This window comes from Staurois parvus, unplaced genomic scaffold, assembly GCF_062004578.1.
Source record: "Staurois parvus isolate SC_StPar_1 unplaced genomic scaffold, SC_StPar_1.0 ptg000237l, whole genome shotgun sequence".
Classification (NCBI taxonomy): Eukaryota; Metazoa; Chordata; class Amphibia; order Anura; family Ranidae; genus Staurois; species Staurois parvus.
This window is the reverse complement of record NW_028318033.1, coordinates 2,363,754-2,387,264: the sequence shown is the minus strand read 5'-3', so window position 1 is coordinate 2,387,264 and position 23,511 is coordinate 2,363,754. Positions and strand designations below refer to the sequence as shown.

General features: G+C 39.5%; 1 protein-coding gene across 14 annotated transcripts in view; it reads left to right on the top strand.

Moving 5' to 3' along the window:
- RALGAPA1 (Ral GTPase activating protein catalytic subunit alpha 1) overlaps window positions 1-21,875 on the top strand; it is a 302,589-nt gene extending 280,714 nt beyond the window's left edge. For 13 of the 14 annotated variants that reach the window (XM_089680242.1, XM_089680241.1, XM_089680244.1 and 10 more), the window contains 2 exons: window positions 1,513-1,640; window positions 19,160-21,875. In XM_089680242.1, coding sequence (XP_089536368.1) covers window positions 1,513-1,640; window positions 19,160-19,305 — 274 coding nt within the window. In that variant the 3' untranslated portion in view covers window positions 19,306-21,875. Of the gene's footprint in view, window positions 1-1,512; window positions 1,641-12,721; window positions 12,752-19,159 lie in introns of all 14 variants that reach the window. The other variant, XM_089680236.1, reaches the window with a different exon arrangement.
- The last annotated feature ends 1,636 nt before the right edge of the window (window positions 21,876-23,511 follow it).

Below are 23,511 nucleotides of genomic sequence, written 5' to 3'. Positions count from 1 at the left end.
TTCATTTATAGTTGCCTCTCTCTAGCAGCTCTTTTATATGCAAGTCCTCGGGGCTGCCTGGGAATGGATTTGTGCATGATTATTGTACTCCTTTTTTTTGTGTCTTTTTGGAAACACTTTGTTGAGGCTTTTTTTCTTGTCATGTCTATTTATTTGTTTGAAAATGAATAAACTCTTATTCTTTAAAAAAAATTATTAAATAAGCAAATGGTGAATCATAATTATCCTGGATGCTACCAGTCTGTCCAAATCACAGATTGATTCCCTCATCCTTACTCAAAGGCTATTTGGTTAGGAGAATGGTTGTAGGCTAATAGCATAGATTGATGTTGCATATGGGTTAAGCCCTTAACACCTAAGGGTAAAACAAATCCTAAAGCCTAAATATTTACAACTTTGACATGTGTTATTATAACCGTACATAAAATCACAGCTACTTTGTACATCCAGGTGAATTATACCTTATTTTTTTCAGGACCAATTGGGCTTTCATTTGGTAGTAAATGGTAATGGATATCTCCTGTTTTTTTATTATCAAAGGAAAACTGGCCAAAAATAGTAAAAAATATATATTTTTTTTAATTTAGCTGTGTGTTTCTTGTTATTACCATAACCTACCACCAAAGAACAACCCAATATAAATTTTCCAGCTCTTCACAATGGCAGCGATGCCATATATGTGTATGTTATTTGTTGTTTGTACCTGTACTACAGCCCAGAAACAATAGTGCGCATTTAGTTTTTTTTTTGGGGGGTACCTAAAACACACTGACACCAATTTTTTAAAAACATCCTGACCTTTGACCCTGACCTCTGACCTTGACTCAAACACTAACCCTTGCATTGAAGTAGATCAAACCTTGATCTAGGTATTTTTATCTTTATTATTTTATTTTTTAATATTTCTTTTTCTTTTTTTTACAAACAGTTTTTTTTTCCTCTCTCTTTGCAAGGAGATAGATACATTGTTTCTCTCTCCTCCATTCAGAGAGAAAAAAAAACAAGGGGGCGGGCTTCACAGTGACTGGCCACTGTGATAGCCAATCAGAGGCTATCACAGTGATCATGTGACCCAGAATCGAAAGTCCCGATCATTAGAATGGGACCTGGGGCTCTCGGTGACACCCTGATCTTTGTGCTGGGAGCGCTCCCAGCACAAGGACAGGTACGTAAATATGCAGCCCCACGGAAAAAAATCCCATTTCTGTGAGGCTTCATATTTGTGTTACGTCGGCATGAAGGGGTTAAGGAAAAAAGGGTAATGCACTAAAATAGACCTGTTTATATCCTTCTGCTTGTACTGGACGTTATTTCTGTTCAAGGTTCAGTTTTAGAAGTGTCATGTTCCTAAAGGTTACAGTTCTGGTTATGGTTTTTCTATAATTCTCAATACTATTAAAATGAAAAGTAAATGTGTTCAAGTTAAAAATGAATGTTAAGGGAGCTGTGACTGAGCCCTTTTTGATTCACTCTCTACTGTCTAAATATTTTGATCTTAACCCAAGTATAAAGCTTTGAGGAGAGGATGCGGTACTTGGATTCAATCATCCAGCAACATGTGGAGCCCACCACATTTGAAGACTATGCTGCACAAGTTTTCTGTCCAGCTCCACATCATAATCACCACCTAGTAAATGCACGTAAGTTGCCTTGGTTTGTTTTTTGAGTTTAGGGATAGTTTGGATTAATTTTGGACCTGAGATTTCTTTCAGTCTTGTATTTTAAAGGACCATGGCTCAGTATAACAAATGCTCTATTTTCCTTACTATGCAAATCTGATTTTTTTTTAATCTAAAAGGAATGTATGAATGTATTAATTTATGAAAGACTTTCACAATAGCAACTGGAGTTTTAATAAAGCAGATTAAAGCATAATTTCAAGAAGCATAAATTATGACATGGCTTTTACAGTTAAATGCCCAGGTAATGCGATACAATCTTTAAATGCATAAGTGGGGGAAGAAGCCTGAGTATGGCGCTGTGAGCAGCGTGAGAACCAGGAGCCCGCCAGGGCCAAGTGAAGCCCGCTCCCTGACTGCCTCAGCTGCCCATACTCACCTGAGGAGCCCCGACAGGCTAGGAGCAGGAGGTGACCGCTTTAGACTGGGGGATGGACGGTCCTGGTATCAGCCAGCAGGAGCGGAGGACCTCCCTGAAGCCAAGTTCACGGAGCGGCCAGAAGGTCTGTGGGTGGCGGCTGCAAGCAGCCTTGAGACCTTGGCGGTCCTGCAGGAGGAGGAGATCCGGTAACCCTGGCGATAGAGGACCTCCCTGTCAGAAGGGGAGTCTTAAAGGTCCGGGAGAGCAGGGAGCTCTATTGAAGAATATTCTGAGCTCTGGAAAGACACCCCCTAGGATGAGACACCAAACACACAAGTTCTAGAGACCCCCCACACCACCAGCACTGCACAGAGTCCCCCCACAGGTGCACTTGGAAGTTTGATGTGGAGGTCTTGTTGGGAATTAAGAAGTGAACGGAGACTGAGCGGTCAGTGCGGAAGGTGATGGTGAGTTGCCGTGGGCAATGGCAGGACTTTCAGTTTGTTGTTATGTCTAATGATTATGTGACAAACTAAATTTAAATGCTTCTGGGTGTGTGGGGGGTGACAAGGGACTATTGTCAGAGTGACAGAGGATTATTCCGAGGGGCCTCTCTTAGTCTGACGGTGGAACTGTTTAACTCATTCTGGCACCCAGATCAGCAGAATAGGGGTGGCAGAAATCATTAGAAGGAAAAGAAAAAGGGGCTTTCCCCAGGGGGATGACTTGATTGCACTACAACAGAGAAACCAGTGTGGTGATGCCTAGGTGATTACTTGTCAGCTTCACCTTGGAGGGGAGATTGGAGGACCCTGGGGGTCGGTTTCTATTCCTGAAGGAAAGATTACAAGGAATTAAATATACATTAGCTAGTAAATACTGTCCAAATAAAAATCCAGTAACATTCTTGAAGGGTACATTGAGAAAAATCTCTGAGTATAAAAGGGGTAATCTGCTTGTGGCAAGAAATATTAATTTGTGTTTGGATCCATATTTGGATACGTCATCTGGTACGCCGAGAGAGGGTGGTAGGAAATTAAACCTACTGAAGAAGATACTACATCAAGGTCAATTGACCGACTCTTGGAGAGTAAAACATCCAAGAGAAAGAGACTACACCTTCTTCTCTTCAGTACACGGAACTTACTCAAGACTGGATTATATATTGATTGAGCATAGACAATTGGAATTGCTGGTTAGCTCCAATATAGAGTCATGTCTATCTCAGATCATGCTCCTGTCACAACGAAACTTCAGGTTGGAGTGGAACAGGACAAAATAACTACTTGGAGACTAAATGAGATGCTTATACAAGATCCTGAAATAGAGAAAAAGATAAGGCAGGAAATTGAGCAATTTTTTGAGTTTAACAAGATCAAGGAGGTTTCTTTAGCCACAGTGTTGGAGGCTCATAAGGCCTATATTAGGGGAATACTGATAGCGATAGGGACCAAAAAAAAAAGAAGAATGGGGGGGGGAATAAAGAGGGTGACAGAGGAGCTAATAAAGTTAGAACAGTTACATTTAAAAAAAAAAGAGAGGCATGGATATATACCAGAAGATAATCATTAAAAGGAGCTGAGGAAGATATTTAATAAGGTATCAAAAGAAAGATATCAGTGGGGGAATAGACCTGGAAAACATCTAATGAGGTTAAAGGAAAAGAAATCCAAAAACGTTATAGACCGGTAAAGGAGACTTTTACCCCACCACTGATATCAGTGGTGTACCCCACCACTGATATCGCTAATAGGTTTCAAGAATATTATAGTAAGCTCTATGATGTGAGCCCTAGAAATCAAAATGATGGAAGACGTTAAGAGAAAAAAGCAGAAATACTTAAAGGAGGTGGAGATGCCAAGAATAGAAAAAGAAAAACTAGAGGCCCTAGAGAGAACTATTACCTGGAAGAAATTAGTTTGGCCTTATAGAACACAGCCCAAGGAAAGAGCCCCATATACTGTGGGTTATTTTAAAAAATTTAGAGATCTTCTGGTCCCTAAAATGTGTGGTTACATGAATGCAAATGAGGGACGAATCATTGCCAGCACATATAACTATCATACTCAAAGTAGGGATAGCTCACAGTGTGCTAGTTATAGACCCATATCCTTATTAAATTTGGATACAAAATTGTATGCTAAGGTTTTGGCAACTAGACTGAAAGAGCTGATGCCGGAGTGAATACACCCGGATCAGGTAGGATTTATCCCTGGAAGAGAGGGGCAGGGTAATGGTCTGAGTTCCTCCTTTAGAGAGTAAATACATAAAATCAATAATACGTCCCAATCTTAGTTAAAACATTTATGCATGGAGGTTTTTATAATACAGTAAAAAGTATATAATCCTTTATACTATACTCAGTATTAGAAATATTAAAATTATTTTTAATACATAAAAACATAACTAAAATTACAATCAGACCTACACAGAATACACCTTTACACCCATACCTCTATAAAATCCTCAGTACTAAATCAAATAAATACATTTGACTGAATAAAATATTTTATAAAATCAAATAAACCACCCCATAGCAATTACCAAACCAGATACAAAAACAATTATATACAGTAAATGCATACAAAGTAAATATAAAATTATATGAATATTCACAATAAAATATACAAAAAATACATCAAATACAGATAAAATGATGAGTGCTTTAACTGCACCTCACTTATAAAACAATATAAATACATACAAAGTAAATATAAATCATAACATTTTTGAATATACACAATAAGATATACAGAACTGTACATTAAAGGCAGATTGAATAACAAACGTGAAAACGGTTTAACTACACATCACTTTTAGGCTAAGGGCATCCATGGTGTAAATCCATTGTGTTTCTTTTTGTGATACTGTAAAATATCTGTGAAATGCTATTTATCCCCCTCCACTATGGTCTTACACATTCAATAGCCCAGAATTGTAAACTGCAGGCATCTCTCTTATGAGCCTCTCTAATGAAGAGAGACTCTGTGATTCTTATATCCTCACTGGATGTTTTCAATGTGTTCAGATATAAGGTTTTTTAGTACCCCAATGTATTGAAGCCCACATGGGCACTGTAGAGCACATGCTACCTGTGTAGTATCACATGATATGAAGTCCTGAATTCTAAATAACTGCCCCCCCCCCCCTTCTGTGGAGCAGAAAGTTTTTCAACTTTTCATATTCACCCTACTTGTCTTACATTCTCTGCATTTTCCACACATGAAAAAACCTCTTTCATCCAAAAGGTTGTGTGTCCTTCTTGGAGGGTTTAAAATATTCTGCATCACCCTACTACCAAAACTTTGGGTCTTGTAGATAAATTTGGGGATCAGTGGGAGGAGTAGTATGTAATTAACCTGCACCTAGGGCAATCAACAATACACCCCCAACAATAAATACAAACATTAGATAAACCTATTAGTAGGCTGCTGCTTCTATACAGATGAAACCTGCTAAATTCAAACAATACACATAATGTGATTATGCATGAATGCAACTCAGCAAAAAATATTTTTTTGTAAAAAATAATGTCCTTAGTGCCTATAATAAGTGCAGGTGCAAGTGCTCACATCGTACACCCAACAATAAATGCAAACATCAAATAAACCAGTTAATAGGCTGCTGCTTCTATACAGGTCAAATCTGCTAAACTTAAACAATATCCATAAGAGCGCTGCTTAAATATAATGAAACATTTATACATAAATGCAAATGGGCAACAAAAACATTTTGTAGCGAAAAATAATGTCCTTATTGCCAATAATAAGCGCAGTTGCTTCTTCTCAGAAACTATATGATTTGTGCTCTGTGCTCCCCTCCTGTGTGCCCACCAACTCACCAGATATATTGGACTCTCATAATGAAATAAGAGTCCTACACGCTTTGGAGGGCATGTGGAGTTCCTGCTGGGTCTAGTAGTCCTCCTAGTTTGAATTAAGCTTCTTCTTCAATCATTCCACCATGAAGTAGAATATATGCATGCAAAGAATGGAAAAGGCATCCGAATAGTGTGATTCCGTTTATTGAATAAAATGACATACACTGGTAATACACTCACACGTCTCCAAAATAAAAAGAGCATGAACGCTAGCTTGAGAGGCAATACAGCCCCTTGTCTACTCCAAACACCGGTATGGCGTCACCATGGTCTGTTCTAACGCGTTTCGACCCACTGGGCATCCTCCGAGGCATCAGTGGAAGGGGAAAACAAGTTAGGTACGGACCGTGGTGACGTTGTACCTGTGCACAAGGGGCTGGACTGCCTCCCTAGCCAGCATTCATGCTCTTTTTATTTTGGAAATGTGTGTAATACCAGTGTATGTCATTTTATTCAATAAACGGAATCACGCTATTTGGATGCCTTTTCCATTGTTTGCATGCATATATCCTACTTCATGGTGGAATGATTGAGGAAGATAACATTCATTCAAACTAGGAGGACTACTAGACCCAGCAGGAATTCCACATGCCCCACCAAAGCGTGTGGGACTCTTATTTCATTATGAGAGTCCAATATATCTGGTGAGTTGGTGGGCACACTGGAGGGGAGCACGAATCATATATTGTTTCTGAGAAGAAGCACCTGCACTTATTATTGGTACTAAAGAATTTCATTTTCACTATAAAGTTTACATGACGCAAATAAAACAATGGGGTTTTTTTTTACAAAAAAGTTTCTTAATTGTACAGTACATTACATGCAATATTAGCCTTTAAGTAGAAACTTTTTTTTCATTTTTGGAAGAACAAGGGTGGGTTATACCCTCTGTGCCTAATAGCAGAGATTTCCCATCACGTCCTGTTCCATGGGGACCCCCAGGTCACCACAACTAGTGTCCCCATTCGAGGACTTCCTCTCTATTACTTTTCAGGGGACAACCCAAAATGTGGGATTTTCTTTCACTTTCAATGATGATGTTAGCAGGACAAATAGAGAGGGCGAATCTCCCTAACTGGGGCACAGACGTCAATAACAACATGACAGAGGTTCTAATCCACCTCCACTCCATCCAACACTAAAAAAAAAAAAGTTTTGTCTTTGATCATACCTTAAGCATGGGTTTTATGCTGCAATCATCAAGTGACTGGGCACTGGCAAAAAGTAAGCTGCAGGGACTTCATCTATACAACCCTTCCCACCCCCAGCGAGCTTTAGTTTTTGCTGGTGTCCTTAGATTGACATCTCCATACTGGGAGAAATTTGCCTTTTTTTTTTTTTTTTTTTTTTTTTTAGGAAACATTTTTTGGGCGATTCTTCAAGATTTCTTCGTGATTTTTTTAGGAGGATTTCCATTAAGAGATTGCTTGCCCCTCTCTTTGGTGGGGGTCTTTGTACAGGGTGTTGCTTGCATTTGTTATCCCTGTATTTTTCCCAGTGATTCAGTGGGGTCTGAGACTGCAGATTTTATCTGGCCCTTTGGGCTGCCCCTGGAATTTGTCTAGCCTTACTCTAGCTGCTATTGCTACTGCACCACAAGTTCTGAGTTTGCAGTATTCCCTAGGATCCATTTTGTTTCTTCATTAATGTTAAGGCCCCTTTCACACTGACGGTCCGAAAAGGTCCGTCTGTCAGTTTTTCAGGCGGACCCGTTTGGACCATCCATAGAGCTCAATGGACTGGCAGGTGTCCGCTGACACCTGCCGGCATCCGATCCAATCCTGTATGCCAAAAACAGGTGGATGGCCATCTGTCTGGTGGATCGGATGGAAACAGACAGGCAATCCGTTTCCATCCGACCACCCCATAGTAGACAGTGGTCTGTGTCCGCTCTGCAGCAGCTGAGTGGACACAGACCTGTCATCAGCTCTGCAGAGAGATCCCCCGCTGAGCAGGCAGATCTGCTGACAGCTCCGCCCCGTCTGAAAGGGGCCTCATGTTGTTCTGAGGCTATGGCCTCTTTTCTTCTTAAGGTGTTTTTTTTTATTCACCTTGACGCTGACATTTTTCTGGCTTCTCTCTGTCTTGCTCCTGTAATTCCTCTGAAAGTTTTCTTCCTTTGGTTGGTCAAGTTTGTCTCAACTGCTGTTCCTTCTCATTTGTTCAACTCTGTGATGCCAGGGTCATGCTGCACTTTTGAGTTCTGTCTTGTCCTTGACCTGTTGTCATATGGGCCATATGGGTGGTCAATCACCTAAAGACAGCTGCATATAACCCGTGGTTAAGACTTTTGCCTAGTTCACAAGATGAGAATATCGGACAAATGATCGTCTGGGGTTTTTTTCACGCTTATCGAAAACGAATAGGTTACAAAAATTATGAAAATCCTTGTAAGACAGAATAGAACTTCAGAAGTGATGTACTGTATTGTAATGTATTCTTTCATTTCCAAGCATTGCAGGGTCTTCAATTTCTTTTGTACAAATGCTATAGTAATTACACGAAAATCATTCATTCTGTTATCTTATGGGAACATTTTTTGTGCTTCTCCCTTTGGATATTTTTACATGAACTGTCATGATCAGCTCTCGAAAGCTGTGTACGAGCGATCAGATTATTGGATGGTTGCTCCAAATGCTTTTTTTTTTCTTCCAATTTTCTCATTGTGTGTACCAGGCATAAGCTCTGTGTCCTGTACTGTACTCCAAGAAACGGATGTTACTGATGTGTCAAAAATCCTATTATTTTGGTCTCAGGAACAAACATTTCTTCCAAAAATAAGAAATGCAATAACTTTGTGTTCAGTGTTGTGTTTTGGAACCTGTAACTCTTTTTGTATAGGGTGAGTCACTTTGCTGATTTTTTTTTTCCTGAAGGTTCACAATATGTTCTATCATCTGGCTGGAAAATCATTCAATTGTATTTTTCTATTCTGTGTCTAAAAATATTGCTGATACATTTGCACTGTTTTAAGTTAATCCTATAAATACGGCATCACAGGTGGTCTTGGATTGATCGGTTTGGATGCCAGTCTCAACAGATGATGTCCCTTCAACTGTGTTCTTTAATCTTAACTCCAGGGGGCAAGATACAGATGTCATGTTAACTATATTACATTAATCGTATTTTATACAAGACTTATTACAGCCATACTCCAGGTTTCTGCCCCCCTGTAGCGCCCTCTTTTGCCTTTTTTTTTTTTTTACATTTTGTTATGTTTGTATACTTCACTTTCTTTTGATAGATCTTGAGTTCATTCACATAATGTCACAGGTCCTCCTGCTCTTCCTTTCCTTTGGCTGTGGATGGGTCTTGAATGCTGCAGAGAGCAACACATGCAATGACCTGGTGCTACTCTCTGCGGCATTCCTCTGTGATTCAAAGGCAGTTTTGTGGAGTACATAGGATAACAGTGGCTTAAATGATGGTGGATGTCATTCAACCCAGAGGAAAACTGGTTCCTGATCGCCAAGCCGTAATTCTGAGTGAGACAGCAATTGGACAAATATTGCTTATTTTTGTTTGTTTTTAAAAATGTTGGGAGTGAGCAGTTGCTAACTTCAGCTAGAAAAGTAGTGTTTAGACCTGTTCCACCTCCCTGCTGTTCTTTAAAGGATAAGTTCATGTTTTGGACAAAAATAATAAATGCACATTTTTTTGCAGGTAAAAAAAAGTGCATTTATTATTTTTGTCCAAAGGAGCCTGTAAAGCATTGCACCAGCGATCAGTGGATTGCTGATGCCATGCAGGTCTCCTGCAGACCTGTCAGAATTTTTGCTTGCAATATGGGATGTACTTACAAGCAGATATACTGACAGGTAGCTTCAATGAACTACCACAGCGCTGTAGTAGTTCATTGAAAACTACAAGCCGACAGCTGCTAACGCTGTCGGGACTTGTAGGCACTCATTCACAAAACACTGTGAATGAGTGATGCGTCCATGTGGGCGGAGCCCCGCATGGCAACACCGTTTTCAAATCTAACAGATAGTACGGGGAGCAGTCTCCCCGTACTATCTATCTGTCAGAGGGAGGGGGACGGCGAGCGCGGCTGCAGCTATGAGAACATGTTACATGTTCCACCCTAAAAACGGGTGGAACATGTAACATGTTCCAAAGGTGAACTTATCCTTTAAAGGGGTCAACCCACCTAAAAAGGGATGTGGTTGATTGAGTCAGCCCCTGGCTTCTAATGTGGCCTTGATAGTACTGTTAAAACTACCTGCCATAGTACCTGAATCTGTGTCTCTTTGACTATTTGGAGTGTTTTTGATCATCACTTTATGTTGCAGCTGCATTCTGTATTATAAAAATCCAGCAGGGATGTGGAATCTAACATACTGGCCATAATAGGTGTGCAGACCCAGGAATACATTAGAATACTTTTTTACTGAGAATATACTTTACTTTCCCTGTCTGCTAATTGAAACAATGACCTTTTGTTTCTTAGTCTGTGAGTGCCTCTTATTGGATTTTAAAGCAATTTCTGAGTTTATGAAAAAGAATACAATCCACAATACTCTTGCTGTGTACAGTTCAGAAAAATAAAATCGCAACTGGTCCTTATTTCAGGTTAATAGAGGAGTCCGTAAAAGATACTTTTTGACTAAGAACTATGGGATACTGCATTTTATGCCCAAGCTTTTCAATCCGCCTACTATGGCAGTAGTTGCCCTTTAAAATAATATTTGATGTTTTGGGGTACACTGATTTGACTGTTTGCTAGTGTCTTTGAAGCTGATCTCCAGTGAGATATAAAAGATACAAATGAATGCATTTCCATTGCATTCATTAATACTACTTAAAATTTATTTTTTAAATGCAAAGTTTATCTCAATTTGACATATCAGCCTCTTGCATTCCGAGTACAGCAGAGACCAGACTGGAAGAGGGGGGACCAGCAGAAGGAGCCAATCATTGTGCAGTAATCATTTGTTAGCAAGGATCATGCTGATGGGAGGAGAGAGCAGAGAGAGATGCCCATCAGTCTGCTGCTTCTCCTTCAATGTCCAAACACAGACAGAGGGAGGGTCAATACCTGTATGTTTTACTGAACTTTGGTAGAGAAAAACAGGTTTCTTGTCCTGCCAGACAGGGCTGTGCAGTGTGGCAGAGCTGCATAAATACCAGAACTGGATAGACAAATGAAAATCCTTTGGCAAGTAAAACTGTTCCCATTTACAGTATGTATTTTGGCTGTGTACTTATCTGCCTGCCTGGTGGTCAGCTTTGAAGTGTTACTAAAGTCAGGACCCTGCATTCACTAAATCTGGTCTCGCACAGTACACAGAACATGGAAGTGCAATTATGTTAATAAATATAAACTGCTAAATATGAGGGGTCTTCAAAAAGTTTCTGCACTTATATACACTCAGCAGCCACTTTATTAGGTACACCTTGCTAGTGCCAAGAAAATATCCTCCACACCATTACACCACCAGCTCTTGAATAGTTGATACCAGACATGGTATTCTGCATACGCTGGTTGTAACGAGTGGTTGAGTTACTGTTGCCTTTCTATTATCTCAAACCAGTCTGCCCATTCTCCTTTGACCTCCAACATCAGCAAAGCATTTTTGTCCACACAACTGCCGCTCACTGTATATTTTCTCTTTTTTTGGACCATTCTCTGTAGACCCTATAGATGGTTGTACAAATCCTAGTAGATCAGTTCTTGAAATACTCAGACCAGCCCATCTTACACCAACAACCATGCCACGTTCACAGTTACTTAAATTCCATTCTAGTGCTCAGTTTGAACTTCAGCAAGTCATCATCACCACATCTACATGCCTAGATGCACTGAGCTGCTGTCATGCGATTGGCTGATTAGCAATTTGTGTTGCCAAGCAATTGGACAGGTGTACCTAATAAAGTGGCCAGTGAGTATTTGTAATAGTTAAACAAAAGTGCAGAAACTTTTTGAAGAACCCTTGTGCCTTTTCTCATCAGCAGTATATAGCAATCGTGAGACTTCTATTCGTGTCCGGCTGAGCACTGGTTTAAGCTTGTTGGAGGAGTTTTCATTTTCCTCTAACTATCCTCTGAGGCTGCATGACCCCCGACCCTCTGGAAAGAGTGCTGATTGGCCCTGTACTGATCGCATGCTCCCTCCCAAAAAATGAAACTCTCTAGCAATACACACGAAACTGAGCATGTGCAGAGTTCCTCCTAGGCCTTTGTACTATCAGTAGAAAGGGAGGATCAGAGAAGACAGGATCAAACAGCCTTTTTATAGAATGTAGAGGATTAACTCCTTAGGTCCCACAGTGAGTATAACAAGCATGCTTTATTACAAATACAGACTGATTTTACTGTTGTGGGTTTACTAACACTTTAAGTGAATATTTTCTACCTTGTCGCAGATAGCGTTACTGGATTGATTTATTTTCTTCTCTATAGACAATTTTCAGTTAGATTGTAATGATGCTCTTCATTGACATCAGTGACACAAACAAAGATTTAAAAGTACATTTGTGGACAGCAATTATTGCTGATTTAATGACTGTCAGCAATCAATACATTGGAGAGGTGGAACCGTCATTTATGTAGTTAGTACACGTTTTGAATCAAACTAATGTAATTTTTCCTTTTACAGGAGATTTTGACATAAACCTTTCATGTGTGGCTTCTAATGTTTTCCCCCCCTTATTTCAAAATGCACTGTAGTTTATGGAAGATGAAATACAAATGATTTGTGTTTCTTGATTCTTTGCATTAGCTTTTTAATTTGCCTCCTATCTAATCAGGTCTCTCTCTGATCATAATTTATTTAAAGTTTCTTTATTCCCTCCCTTTTAGATCATTAAATCTTTGTTCTGTTTAAGAAAGGTAAGACTTGATTGATTCCCAACTTTTTTCTTCCCTCTTTTTTTTGCCTGTATTTAATCTTTACAATCATTTTACTAATTTCATTGCTACTAAATCACTGCATGGATTTTTTTTTCTTTTTTCATGAAGGGCACCTTTCACTCACGTAAAGGACTTGTCCTGTGCATGCAAATCGGGAGTGACTGCTAGTAGTTTGATCTCATATTAGCTCAGCTGTCAGCAGGCTTGATGATTATGACCATCAATTTTCAAACTTTGGACAGACTTATTTTGCAGTGTCCTTCCTTTTTAATTCTTCTGCTGTTAGTTATTCATATTGGCCTTTTTGAGGCACTCCCACCTATGCTTCTGCAGTCTCTCATTGATGCTTCCCTTTGGTCATGATGCACATAGCCTTCTATGTATTGCACTTCTGTTTACCCTATCAGAACGTCAGTGATCAGAAAGGATACAATAGCTATGACAGAACTGGACATTCCCATTTTGCACCTTAAATCAGCATTCTTCCTCTAGCCCTTGATTGCAGTCACCAAAATGATGTAGTCAGTCATAGGAAAAATGCTCATTTTGGTGACAGCTGCTAAGCTGTCATCTATGGAAAGACGTCAGGGAGGAGACCCCCTAGACTGACAAACTACAGCTGCTTAGTCATTGGCATTGCCCAGCAGGAGAGGAAATCCACTAATTGCACAACAAAACACAAAGTGCTCTGGCCTGCTAGCTTCCAAAGAGAACCTGTTTCTAATTTAAGCACCAAGTTCACTTATAAAGAAAAAAAAATGCACATATTTTAGCAGGTAACAAATGTGCTTTTTTTTTGTTTTTTTTTCCCCACAGGAGCCAGCACCCACGATCAGGGGGGCTTGGGGGTCGGGATGTGCTTAGGAACATGTTACACCCTGAATACAAGTGTAATGTGTTCCAAAAGGTGGACTTAGCCTTTAAGTTTTACTCCTGAATTCATTTGTGTTGCATTAATACACATTTGAATGTTGAAATTGTACTTACATCTTAAAGGAAAACCAATAGCAGGACCTTTATTGTACCATTCAAGTGTAAGTCCAGCTAAAATATTTTTTTCTTTTCGATAGAGTGGGGAAGGGTTAGAACCCCTGTCTAGGTTTTAAGGCTGTCCCTCACTTTCTGTGTCAGTAATAACAGATGTGCAAATAGCAGTAAAGAACGAGAAAAAAATGACTGACCTTTTTAGACGGAATTAAAGGATAAGTCCACCTTTGGGAACATGTAACAGCCGCCGTCCCCCCTCCATCTACAAGATAGTACGCGGAGAAGTCTCCTCGTACTATCTGTCAAATTTGAGAACAACGCAGCCATGCGAGACTCCACCCACACGGCCCCATCATTTATTCAGGACTTCCGTGAATAAATGAACTGCAAGTCCCGACAGCCTTAGCGACTGTGAGCTTGTAGTTTTCAATGAACTATCGCGCTGTGGAGCACTGAAGCTTCTTGTGAGAATATCTTTTTGCTCGTACATCCAGTATAGCAAGCAGATATTCTGACAGGTCTGCAGGAGACCTTCATAGTATCCGTGATCTACTGTTTGCTGGTGCAATGCTTTCCAGGTACCTGTAAACAAAAATAATAAATGCTAATTTTTTTACCTGCAAAAAAAAATGTGCAGTTATTATTTTTGTCTAAAAGGTGAACTTACCCTTTAAGCTGAAGACTTCCCATGTACATGCAAGAAACCAACAAAAAAATAGCCACTAAATGATTTTAAAACTAGCATGGATACCATACAGTATGGTGGTTGGTTTAATTCTATAATCTGAGGCTGATTTTCAATCCAAACAGATACACAATTAAGAGTTGGTCAGGGGAAGGTGCAGAAGAAGGAATTTATAAATGAACCTGAACTCTTACACAGCAAATCTGTCTCACTACAGAACAGTAAATGTCCTGCATTGGTACCTTGGTGTTTATCCCTACCACAAGGACCTTTCTCATTTTGTTTAGAATTTCAATTGAAAATGAGAATTTGAAAACTTAGATAAATTCACTTCAATAACTAGTAGTGCTTATTACTCCAAGCTAGGCATTATTCTGACCACAAGATGAGCTGTCTTGCTTCCTTTGCAGTGTTTAAACATGAATTCCAGGTATGGATAATTTTACATAGTTACGTTGGTCCAGCTTAGAGTAATAAACCAATCATACAGCATACCTGGAAGATCCCTCTGGAAGCTGGAGATCGCTGTAGGAGGCACTACTGCAGTGATCTCTACTAGCTATTGCATCCCACACTGAGCAGCTGCCCTGCTACATACTTGAACACAGGAGGTTGCCAGCTCAGCACAGGCGCCATTCAAAGGATGCCTTGTATTTTCAAAATGAGCACAATGTGTTTTCTAATTGGACAAGGCAGAGATTGTGATGTCACCGCCTGCCTCTTCTTCTCATTCAAAAGACACTTTGCATTCACATGCAAAGCATTCTTTGAATGGTACCCGGGCCAAGCAAGCGACATTCTGTGTTCACTATGCAGCAGGGCTGCACTGTAGTAGCGGTGCCCATTAGAGTGATTTCCAGTATGGTTTATACATGCAGTAGTTACATTGATCCAAGCTGGACCAGTGTAACGATGTAAACATGTCCGTACCTGGAATTCATCTTTAACTGCAAGATGTCAAAATATATATGCAGCTTTTGTGCATGAAAAAAAAACCAAATCAAGAAAGGGATTTGCAGGGTTAGGTAGTGTTCTCTTGTCTGATGCATTCCTTTTCCTTACCTCTGTTTTCTATCACTAGCTGCATGTTTATGTTCACGTTATATTGCTGCTGCCAACTGTTGTACTATCTGTTGAGGCTGAGCCATGACAGGTGATCACACACTAAAGGGAACTAAATTTGAAGCTGATGTTTATACATATTATATATATTTATATACTGCATATTATATATTAAAAGACCAGTACATTTGGTTATGCTTTTATTTAAATTATTTTTTTTTTAATGTGGAACTACCAGAATTTGTCTTTGTATCCGTTTTTTGTTTGTAATTCCCTGTACAGCAGCACTCGGACTGGAAGAGGGAAAAGCAGTCCATGTGGCCAATCACAAGTGTTGCATGTACATGTGTTGACAGGAGGAGAGGAGAGTGATGAGCTAGTGTAAAAGTAAACAATACACATTGGGTTTGATTTGCTAAAACTGGAGAGTGCAAAATCTGGTGCAGTTGTGCATAGAAACTACCCAGCTTCTATTTTTTTTTTTTCTTCAAACTCAAAGCTTAATTGAACAAGCTGAGGTTAGAAGCTGATTGGCTACTATGTACAGCTGCCCAGATGTTATACTCTCCAGTTTTAGTAGTGAGTGGTTGTCCTAGGCAAAATGTGATTTTACAAAGAAAGTATATTATGAATACAAAAAGGATCCCATTGTTTCCTGGGATCCATTAATCATATTATTCTTCCAAGATGCTTCAGGAATTTTTTTTTTTCTTCATCTTTATAATGTATGTTTTTTTTTTCCCAATCTACTATTATTTGGGCTATATTGTGGGGCTACCAAGGCACTTTGCAATAATTACTTTTAGACATTTGGTCCACAAATAATAACATTTGTGGGTGGATATTAAATGGTCTCAGGAAATAATCAGAATGGAATGAAGGTGGTCTTTTGGGGACTGGAATTTTTTTTTAGCAGTTAACTTTCTGGCCTCCAATTCCTGCAGAAGAAAGCTACAGGCTATTTCTTTGGTGGTTTCTTTTCTTAACAGGGCCACGTAAAGTACATTGCCAAGGTAAAGGATAGAATCTCTAACAATTTATTTTTCCTTTCCCATTTGGGAGATTTCCCCGTAATTCTTTCAGCAGTGTCAATGTGTACCTAGAGCAACAAAGAAAGAGAAATATCTCAAGATGGGCACAGAGAGCAATAAATACACTTTTTAATAGTAAAATGAAGTGGCACTTAAGGCAAACTTTTTTTCATTTTGGATAGAGTAGAGAAGGGTAATGACCATGGTCAGTTTTTTTTGCCATCTGTGTCCCATTGTTGAGATTTTCCTCCACTGAGAGGAAATCTCTCCAAAGTGAGGGAATCCCAGGATGTCAGCAGAGTCACCAGAAATCCCCTTTAGAAGATTTCCCATCTATTCCTGTTCCAATTCTTGCCTTTAGTGACACTTTTTGGAAGGCTAAAACCCCCATCAGATTTGTATTGCTATCGTCCCTGGAACAGGAAGTAGGGTAAAACCTCCCCAATGATCCTTCACCTTTTTGTTGGAGTCATATTTAAGCATGTTTGCATGAATAATTTTGACTGTATGTATTGGTGAATTGATCATTTTTATTAATGTAATGTTTTTAAATGTATTCATCCTAAGTTTGTTGTTTGAATTTCTTAAAGGATAAGTTCACCTTTTGCACACAAATAAATGCACATGTTTTTTGCAGGTACAAAAATGTGCATTTAATATTTTTGGTTGCAGGAGCCTGTAAAGCATTGCACCAGTGATCAGTAGATCGCTGGTGCCATGCAGGTCTCCTGCAGACATGTCAGTATATCTGCTTGCCCATGCAGGATGTACAGGCAAGCAGATATACTGACAGTGAACTGCAAGCTTACAGCCGCTAAGGCTAACAACACTGCTCCTTCACAGACACAGTGCAGTAAGTAAGCTTTGTGGACAAGAAATGTGATATTGGCAGGATCAATAAAAGTATATTAGGGAAAAGCTAAAAAAAGGAAGCTAATGCAGCCATCACATCTGGTCTGGTAAGCTGCCATACATTAATGTTTTGTTTTTGGGGTTTGTTATACTTTAAGTTCTCGGTCTCTGATTTCAGTACTTTGTCACTGACCCAAATAAGCATACTGTCATGACAACCAGGCCATCAATGACAGCCAACATGGTTCTCTTAGTAGAGGCTTATAAACTGAACCTGTGTCCAGGCTGTGAATATAAAATTCACATATATTTATTGAGCAGTAATTAAAGCTGAATTCTGGGGAAAATAAAAAATCTCTCCTTGCAAGGAGCATCAGAAGATTACTGCAGCAGGGCTGTGGGGGGATCTTGGGCAGAGGAAGATTTCAAGTAAAAGAAAATGCATCAGCACAAGGGACACATCTACTGACTATAATGCACTGATTTTTCTGATGTGTTGTTTTTATTTTGACTGTCTTTAGTCGCTTCCAGACTCCCCTGTAGCAGATATATTGCTACAGGGTGGCATGGGTGCGCAAAATCACATGTATATATACAAGATTTTGCATTGCTGGGTAGGAGGCGCGCCCTGCCATTCGTGGCCATGGCTGTCAATCAACGGGTCCCGGCCGTTGATTACTCGCTGGCTCCCGGTGATTGCTGAGCATCTCCAATGGGGAGGATAACTGTTTGTAAACAAACAGTTCTCCTCCCTGTCAACTTGTACACACTGCTTTGGATGGCTGTGCGCAGCAGTGTGATTACAGTGAAGCACAAGGACACAGCTTATAGTGAAACAGCACACAGTTAAACCTTTGATTGCTCCTCATGTTAACCCCTTCCTGCCCAGTGCCATTAGTACAGTGTCAGTGCTTTGTTTTTTAGCACTGATAACTGTATTGGTGTCACTGGTGATGTCAGTGACACCAAGTCAGTTCCCCCCAGTGTCAGCATGCCCACCGCAGTCCCGCTATAAGTCGTTGATCGTCGCCATTACTAGTAAAAATAAAAAAAAATTCCAGTATCTATACCATTTGTAAACACTATAACTTTCACATAAACCAATTAATTTACACGTATTGGGATATTTTTTTTTAGGAGAGACATGTAGCAGAATACATTTTGGCCTAAATTTATGACAAAATTTGATTTTTTTTTTTTAAACTGGACATGTTTAATAGCAAAAAGTCAAAAACATTGGTTTTTTTTCTGAAAATTGTCGGACTTTTTTTTTTTTATAGCTCAAAAAATAAAAATGCACAGCAATCAAATACCACCAAAAGAAAGCTCAATTTTTTGGGAAAAAAGGGACGTAAATTTCATTTGGGTGCAGCGTTGCATGACCGTGCAATCGTCAGTTAAAGTAATGCAGTGCCATAATGCCTGGTCAAGAAGGGGGTAAATCCTCAGGAGAGCAAGCAGTTAGGCTTAAAAAAACAGCATTAACATTGAAGTCATTCAGGTGTGTCTTTTTACAACTCGGTGAGTTGAGCTGCTGAGACAACTGATTTGGATGATTTCTATGCTTCTGCTTATGTTGAAGATGAACTCCCCCACAGTCACTGTAGCTACAGGGGTCATTGTGGGGGTATTTATAGCTTGCTGAGATTATGCAAATACTTGAATGGGCATTTTCTAACCATAGGTTCACTTTAATGTGAAAACATAATTGCTTTTTGTGATTTTGTTCTCTTTGAATGCAGCCTGATGTTTGTGTTTCTTATTTTGCAGCTCTTTGCCCAACAGATGAGCAGAACGAGATCTTACTGACGCAGGGTGATGGCTCAGAATTGGCATCCCCTATGTCACCACGGACCAGCAAAAGCCGCATGTCCATTAAGCTACGGCGCTCTTCTGGCTCTGCAAACAAGACCTAGTTTTTGTCTCTGTCTTCGGCTTGTCCAGATGAGTTTGTTTATCGTGGGCAATGGCCTCTGTGGAAAAAGGCAGGCACCACACATTCACTTTGGCTTTTGTGCCAAAATCATGCTCCCTGTGCTTTTTATCTTCCTTTTTTTGTTTTTGTTTCACACTTATATTTTATTTGAGTGAATAACACTGGACTTTTAGAAATAATTTAAATTTTTAGCCTCAGACTCTGTTTTTTTTTAACTTTATGTACAATGCAGGGTGCCCATATGTATATCTTTGCAGCTTTTATCATTCTTTGACAATAATTTTTTTTTTTTTTTTTTCATGACGAATCTGGCTGATGTTACACAAGTATATTTTTGTTTTTACTCTACTTTTGCACCCTCTTTGTTGTATATTTATTGATATTATTCTAGCCTATTATCATTTGAGGTTTTGTTCCAGTTGATGTTGTCTTTTCTTTGGACCATCATAAAAAATTCCATAGGAATTCAGTTTTTAAACTATATATATATATATATATATTATTTAGCAATATCTATAAAAAGTGGGTTTTTTGTCTTGGTCCAATGAAACCCAATATTCCAGGATAAATATTAAATGTAACACAACTATTCACGTAATATTTTTATACATGTATTATTTTATTATATATAAATATATACATATACATATATAAATATATCCCTTTCACTGGCCTGACATCAAGAAATATGGTGGTGTAATTTTAATTAGGCATCCTTTTTAATGGTCCTGTATGTGTGGTTATATAGAGGAGCAGTGAAGGGGGTCTGAGTTTCCTCTTCTTTCTAAGAGAGGGTCAACCCTTTCACAAGCAAGTGCCCTTTAAGGTTTTGTTATGCTTTTATATGCTGAAATCAACGTTGATTAAACTTGTTGTGGTCCCACATGTTTTTTTACACATGGAATGGTATATGCAATGTAAAATGTTAAAGCAAGCCTGTTACTATGGAAAATTGTTTATTGCATACCTGTAAAAGAACACAGTACATTATCATCTTTGCAGTTGTCCATGCCACTGAACTGTGCCCTGATCCTGAGAAATTTTCCAATGAAATCTGAACAAAAAGGGACATTTCCCTGCATTTCTCACTGGGTTCTCCCTCTGACTTCCACCCATTACAGGATACAGTAGGGACATAGAAGTCAGCAGGAAGAACCAGTGATAGCTGTGGGGTACCCAGAATATTGACACTCAAAAATGTTGATTTGCCCTTTAGAATTCAACAGTTTCTCAGCATCAGAATAGACATCAGCCACACTGGCAGCAGGAACGTTAAGTATGTCCTGTCTTCATAACAATTTTCTGTAGTGGCAGGGTCACTGTGATTGCACAGAACTGAAATTTTATCATGAAAATCCTTATAAAAGTGGCCCTCGGTAAATCATTTGAATCTTCTAATCTGAGGCTGTTAGAAGCCTGTCTCACTGAGAGCTGCTAACCCTTAATATTTAAGAGATGGCTCCAGGCTAACCTTGAATGTATTTATTTAGTGAATTAGGAAAAGTTTATTTCCAGCCTTGTTACTCTGATCCACTGGTGGAAAGTTCATGGTACAGAACACCTCATCTCCACATATATTGGAAGTTTCTCATGTGGGTCAAGTTAACTAGTTCACGGTAAAGATGGCTCCACCAGCTTCACATATATGCATATCTGTATGTCTTCCACAGCCGTGTTTGGTCACTGGGATTGAAGAGAGATGGTTGTGAACTGGAACTTACACAGGGCTGAGAAATCTCTTCCTTCCCCAACTTTATTGGTGCTGGGTGCCTGAGAAGCCAAACATTGTGGTCATGTGGGAGGGTGAGTCACATGCTCTCTATACCCAGAATCGAGTATAGCTCTTTGATCACTGGGAAGCAAAGGGAAGTTGAGTATGTGCTGCTGGTGAGTACGCTAATAAAGTAACGCAGTGTTCGTATTCCCTGCAAAGTCAAAGTACAGTTGTGATTTATGTGGGATCAAGATCTTGTAGAGAGGGAGATTAAGGTGCAAGCTGGTGGTTTCAAGATGCACTTAAACCAGGTTCTTCAATTCTCTCTAGGTTAGCTTTGAGGTACCTTTAAAATGTATTGCAGCTTCTCATGATATGCCAAAGGACTGAACACAGATTGGTGACATTTCAATATAGAGTAAAGCTGGTCATATATAAACTTAATTGCATGAAGCTCAAAATTCCAACTGCTTCAGGGCTTGATGTATGTGAAAAAAGGGAAAAATGCCTAAATAATTTGCCTATCATCACGTTTCCAAGTTATTCCCTGTTTTTTGGCACAGCCTTATTTGGCTCTGGGCATTGATCTTCCAGTGGTTGGGTCCTTATGAGGACATAATCTTAGGATTTCATGAACAAATAGCTTTCTTGAATATTTTTATTTCCTGCCATTCCTGCATTATTTTATGTTTTTATTTATTTTGACTTTGTAACATTGCTTACCACTATTTCTTACATATTCCATGTCACGCATCTCTTAGGACGTGTATTCCTATGGTTGAATGCTTTCATTTGTGTCACAAAAAATAAATGTAAATTCTCTTTTCATTAAAATATTTAATGTCCTGTTTTAATATCATGTAAAGATGCTTGGGCCATTCATCAAGTGTGCTGATGTCCAGTTCAGTGGCCCTTTGGCCAATCTGTTACTGCTATTTTTTTGCCTTATGGCAGAACAATATTGATGTATGTTGTTTTTATATGTACATTTTCATCTTGGTTCATTGTTTTTGAGTGCTATGGTTTTAAAATTTGTCAGTGCCATCATCTGAAGTTGATTATCTCCCCCCTACATCCCATTTGGTAGGAATCCCATCCTGTTTGCTTACTTGGTATTTGACTTGGGGCCCATTGATACTTTTGCACTGCATTACTGCATTATTCATATGAAAGGCCTATCTAAAACACAAACATGATTGTAGTATTTTGGCAGTGCCCTACAACACATATTACTGTGTTGCGCTGCTCTGTAATGCACATATATTGACAAAGTATTGCTGCGGCTTACAGAATGAATGTGTTACCACAGAACTATAGTGTAAATGCCTTTTTAAAATGGAACTAAAAAAAGTCAAAATGGATGTATGTGCTGCTGTTTGTCACTAGCATTAACACATAAGTATTTGTTCCCCCAAGAAATAATTTTAGTAAATAGTAATAGCAAATCTACAACACAGCATCTTAGGCTTAGACATGTGGGTTATGTGCCTTCAGGAGGCTAGACAGTGACAAACAAAGCTGTAAGGAGAGCCCCAATAAAACCTCTCCCACTTCTGACAAGCATTGTTTTTTTTTACTAGTGTCCTTAGGTGTACGGACACTCTGTGAGAAGCAAACCTTTTTCTTTGGTATTTTGTTTTTTCCTTTTATGAAACTGTTACATGAAGATGCCTCTGTCAAGTCTGTAGTTGCTCATAGCCACTGGTGCTTCCATTTAGTAGCTTTCCAGATCAGTTGATTCCTCAGCTGTGCTACAAGAGACTGTACCCGCTGTCACCCTGGAAGAAGGTGAACACTATCCTGTACTGTTCCTTCAGGCTCTGGATCCACCATGGACTCCTACCTTGGCATTGGTGCTAAATGTTAAGTTAGCTGCTATACAAGTCGAAGACTTAGATACCGTCAACTGGGTAATCCTGTTGCTGAAGACCCCATTATGGGATATCCCCATCGGAAGGCAAAGAGCTGAATAAGGATGTGGCTGGGTCCATAAGTTACACCATGGTCATGACTGGGTGCCCTTAGGTTAGAATTTTGCCTCTTTGTCCAGGGAAAGCCCTGTGCCACTGCCCTATTCGCTTAGGTATTCATTTGAGGTTCTGGGGTTGCACTTGACATCTACCCACAGTGGAAGTGTCAGCCATTTCTAAGAGGTTTACCCCAGCATAGTCCATACCATGGGACTTCTGCCTCCCGCAGTGTGCACTGTGGCACCTGAGTGCACTGTTTTCAGAAGATTTCAGACTGTTGTCCCTTTAAAATTGACACCATTTTATTCTGCATTATTTCTCCTGCATGAGTCTAGGGGAGTCTTCTGCCCCTGCCCAGCCTCCATTTAGCTAGGACTTGCTGTACAGATGCACACTGTTTTAGTCTATTGGCATGCACAGACTGGTTCTCCTATGCAACCCGCTGTAGCCATCCTGTGTCTGTCAGAACTTGGCTGTCTGGTCCAAGGGCTTGGCCCAAGTC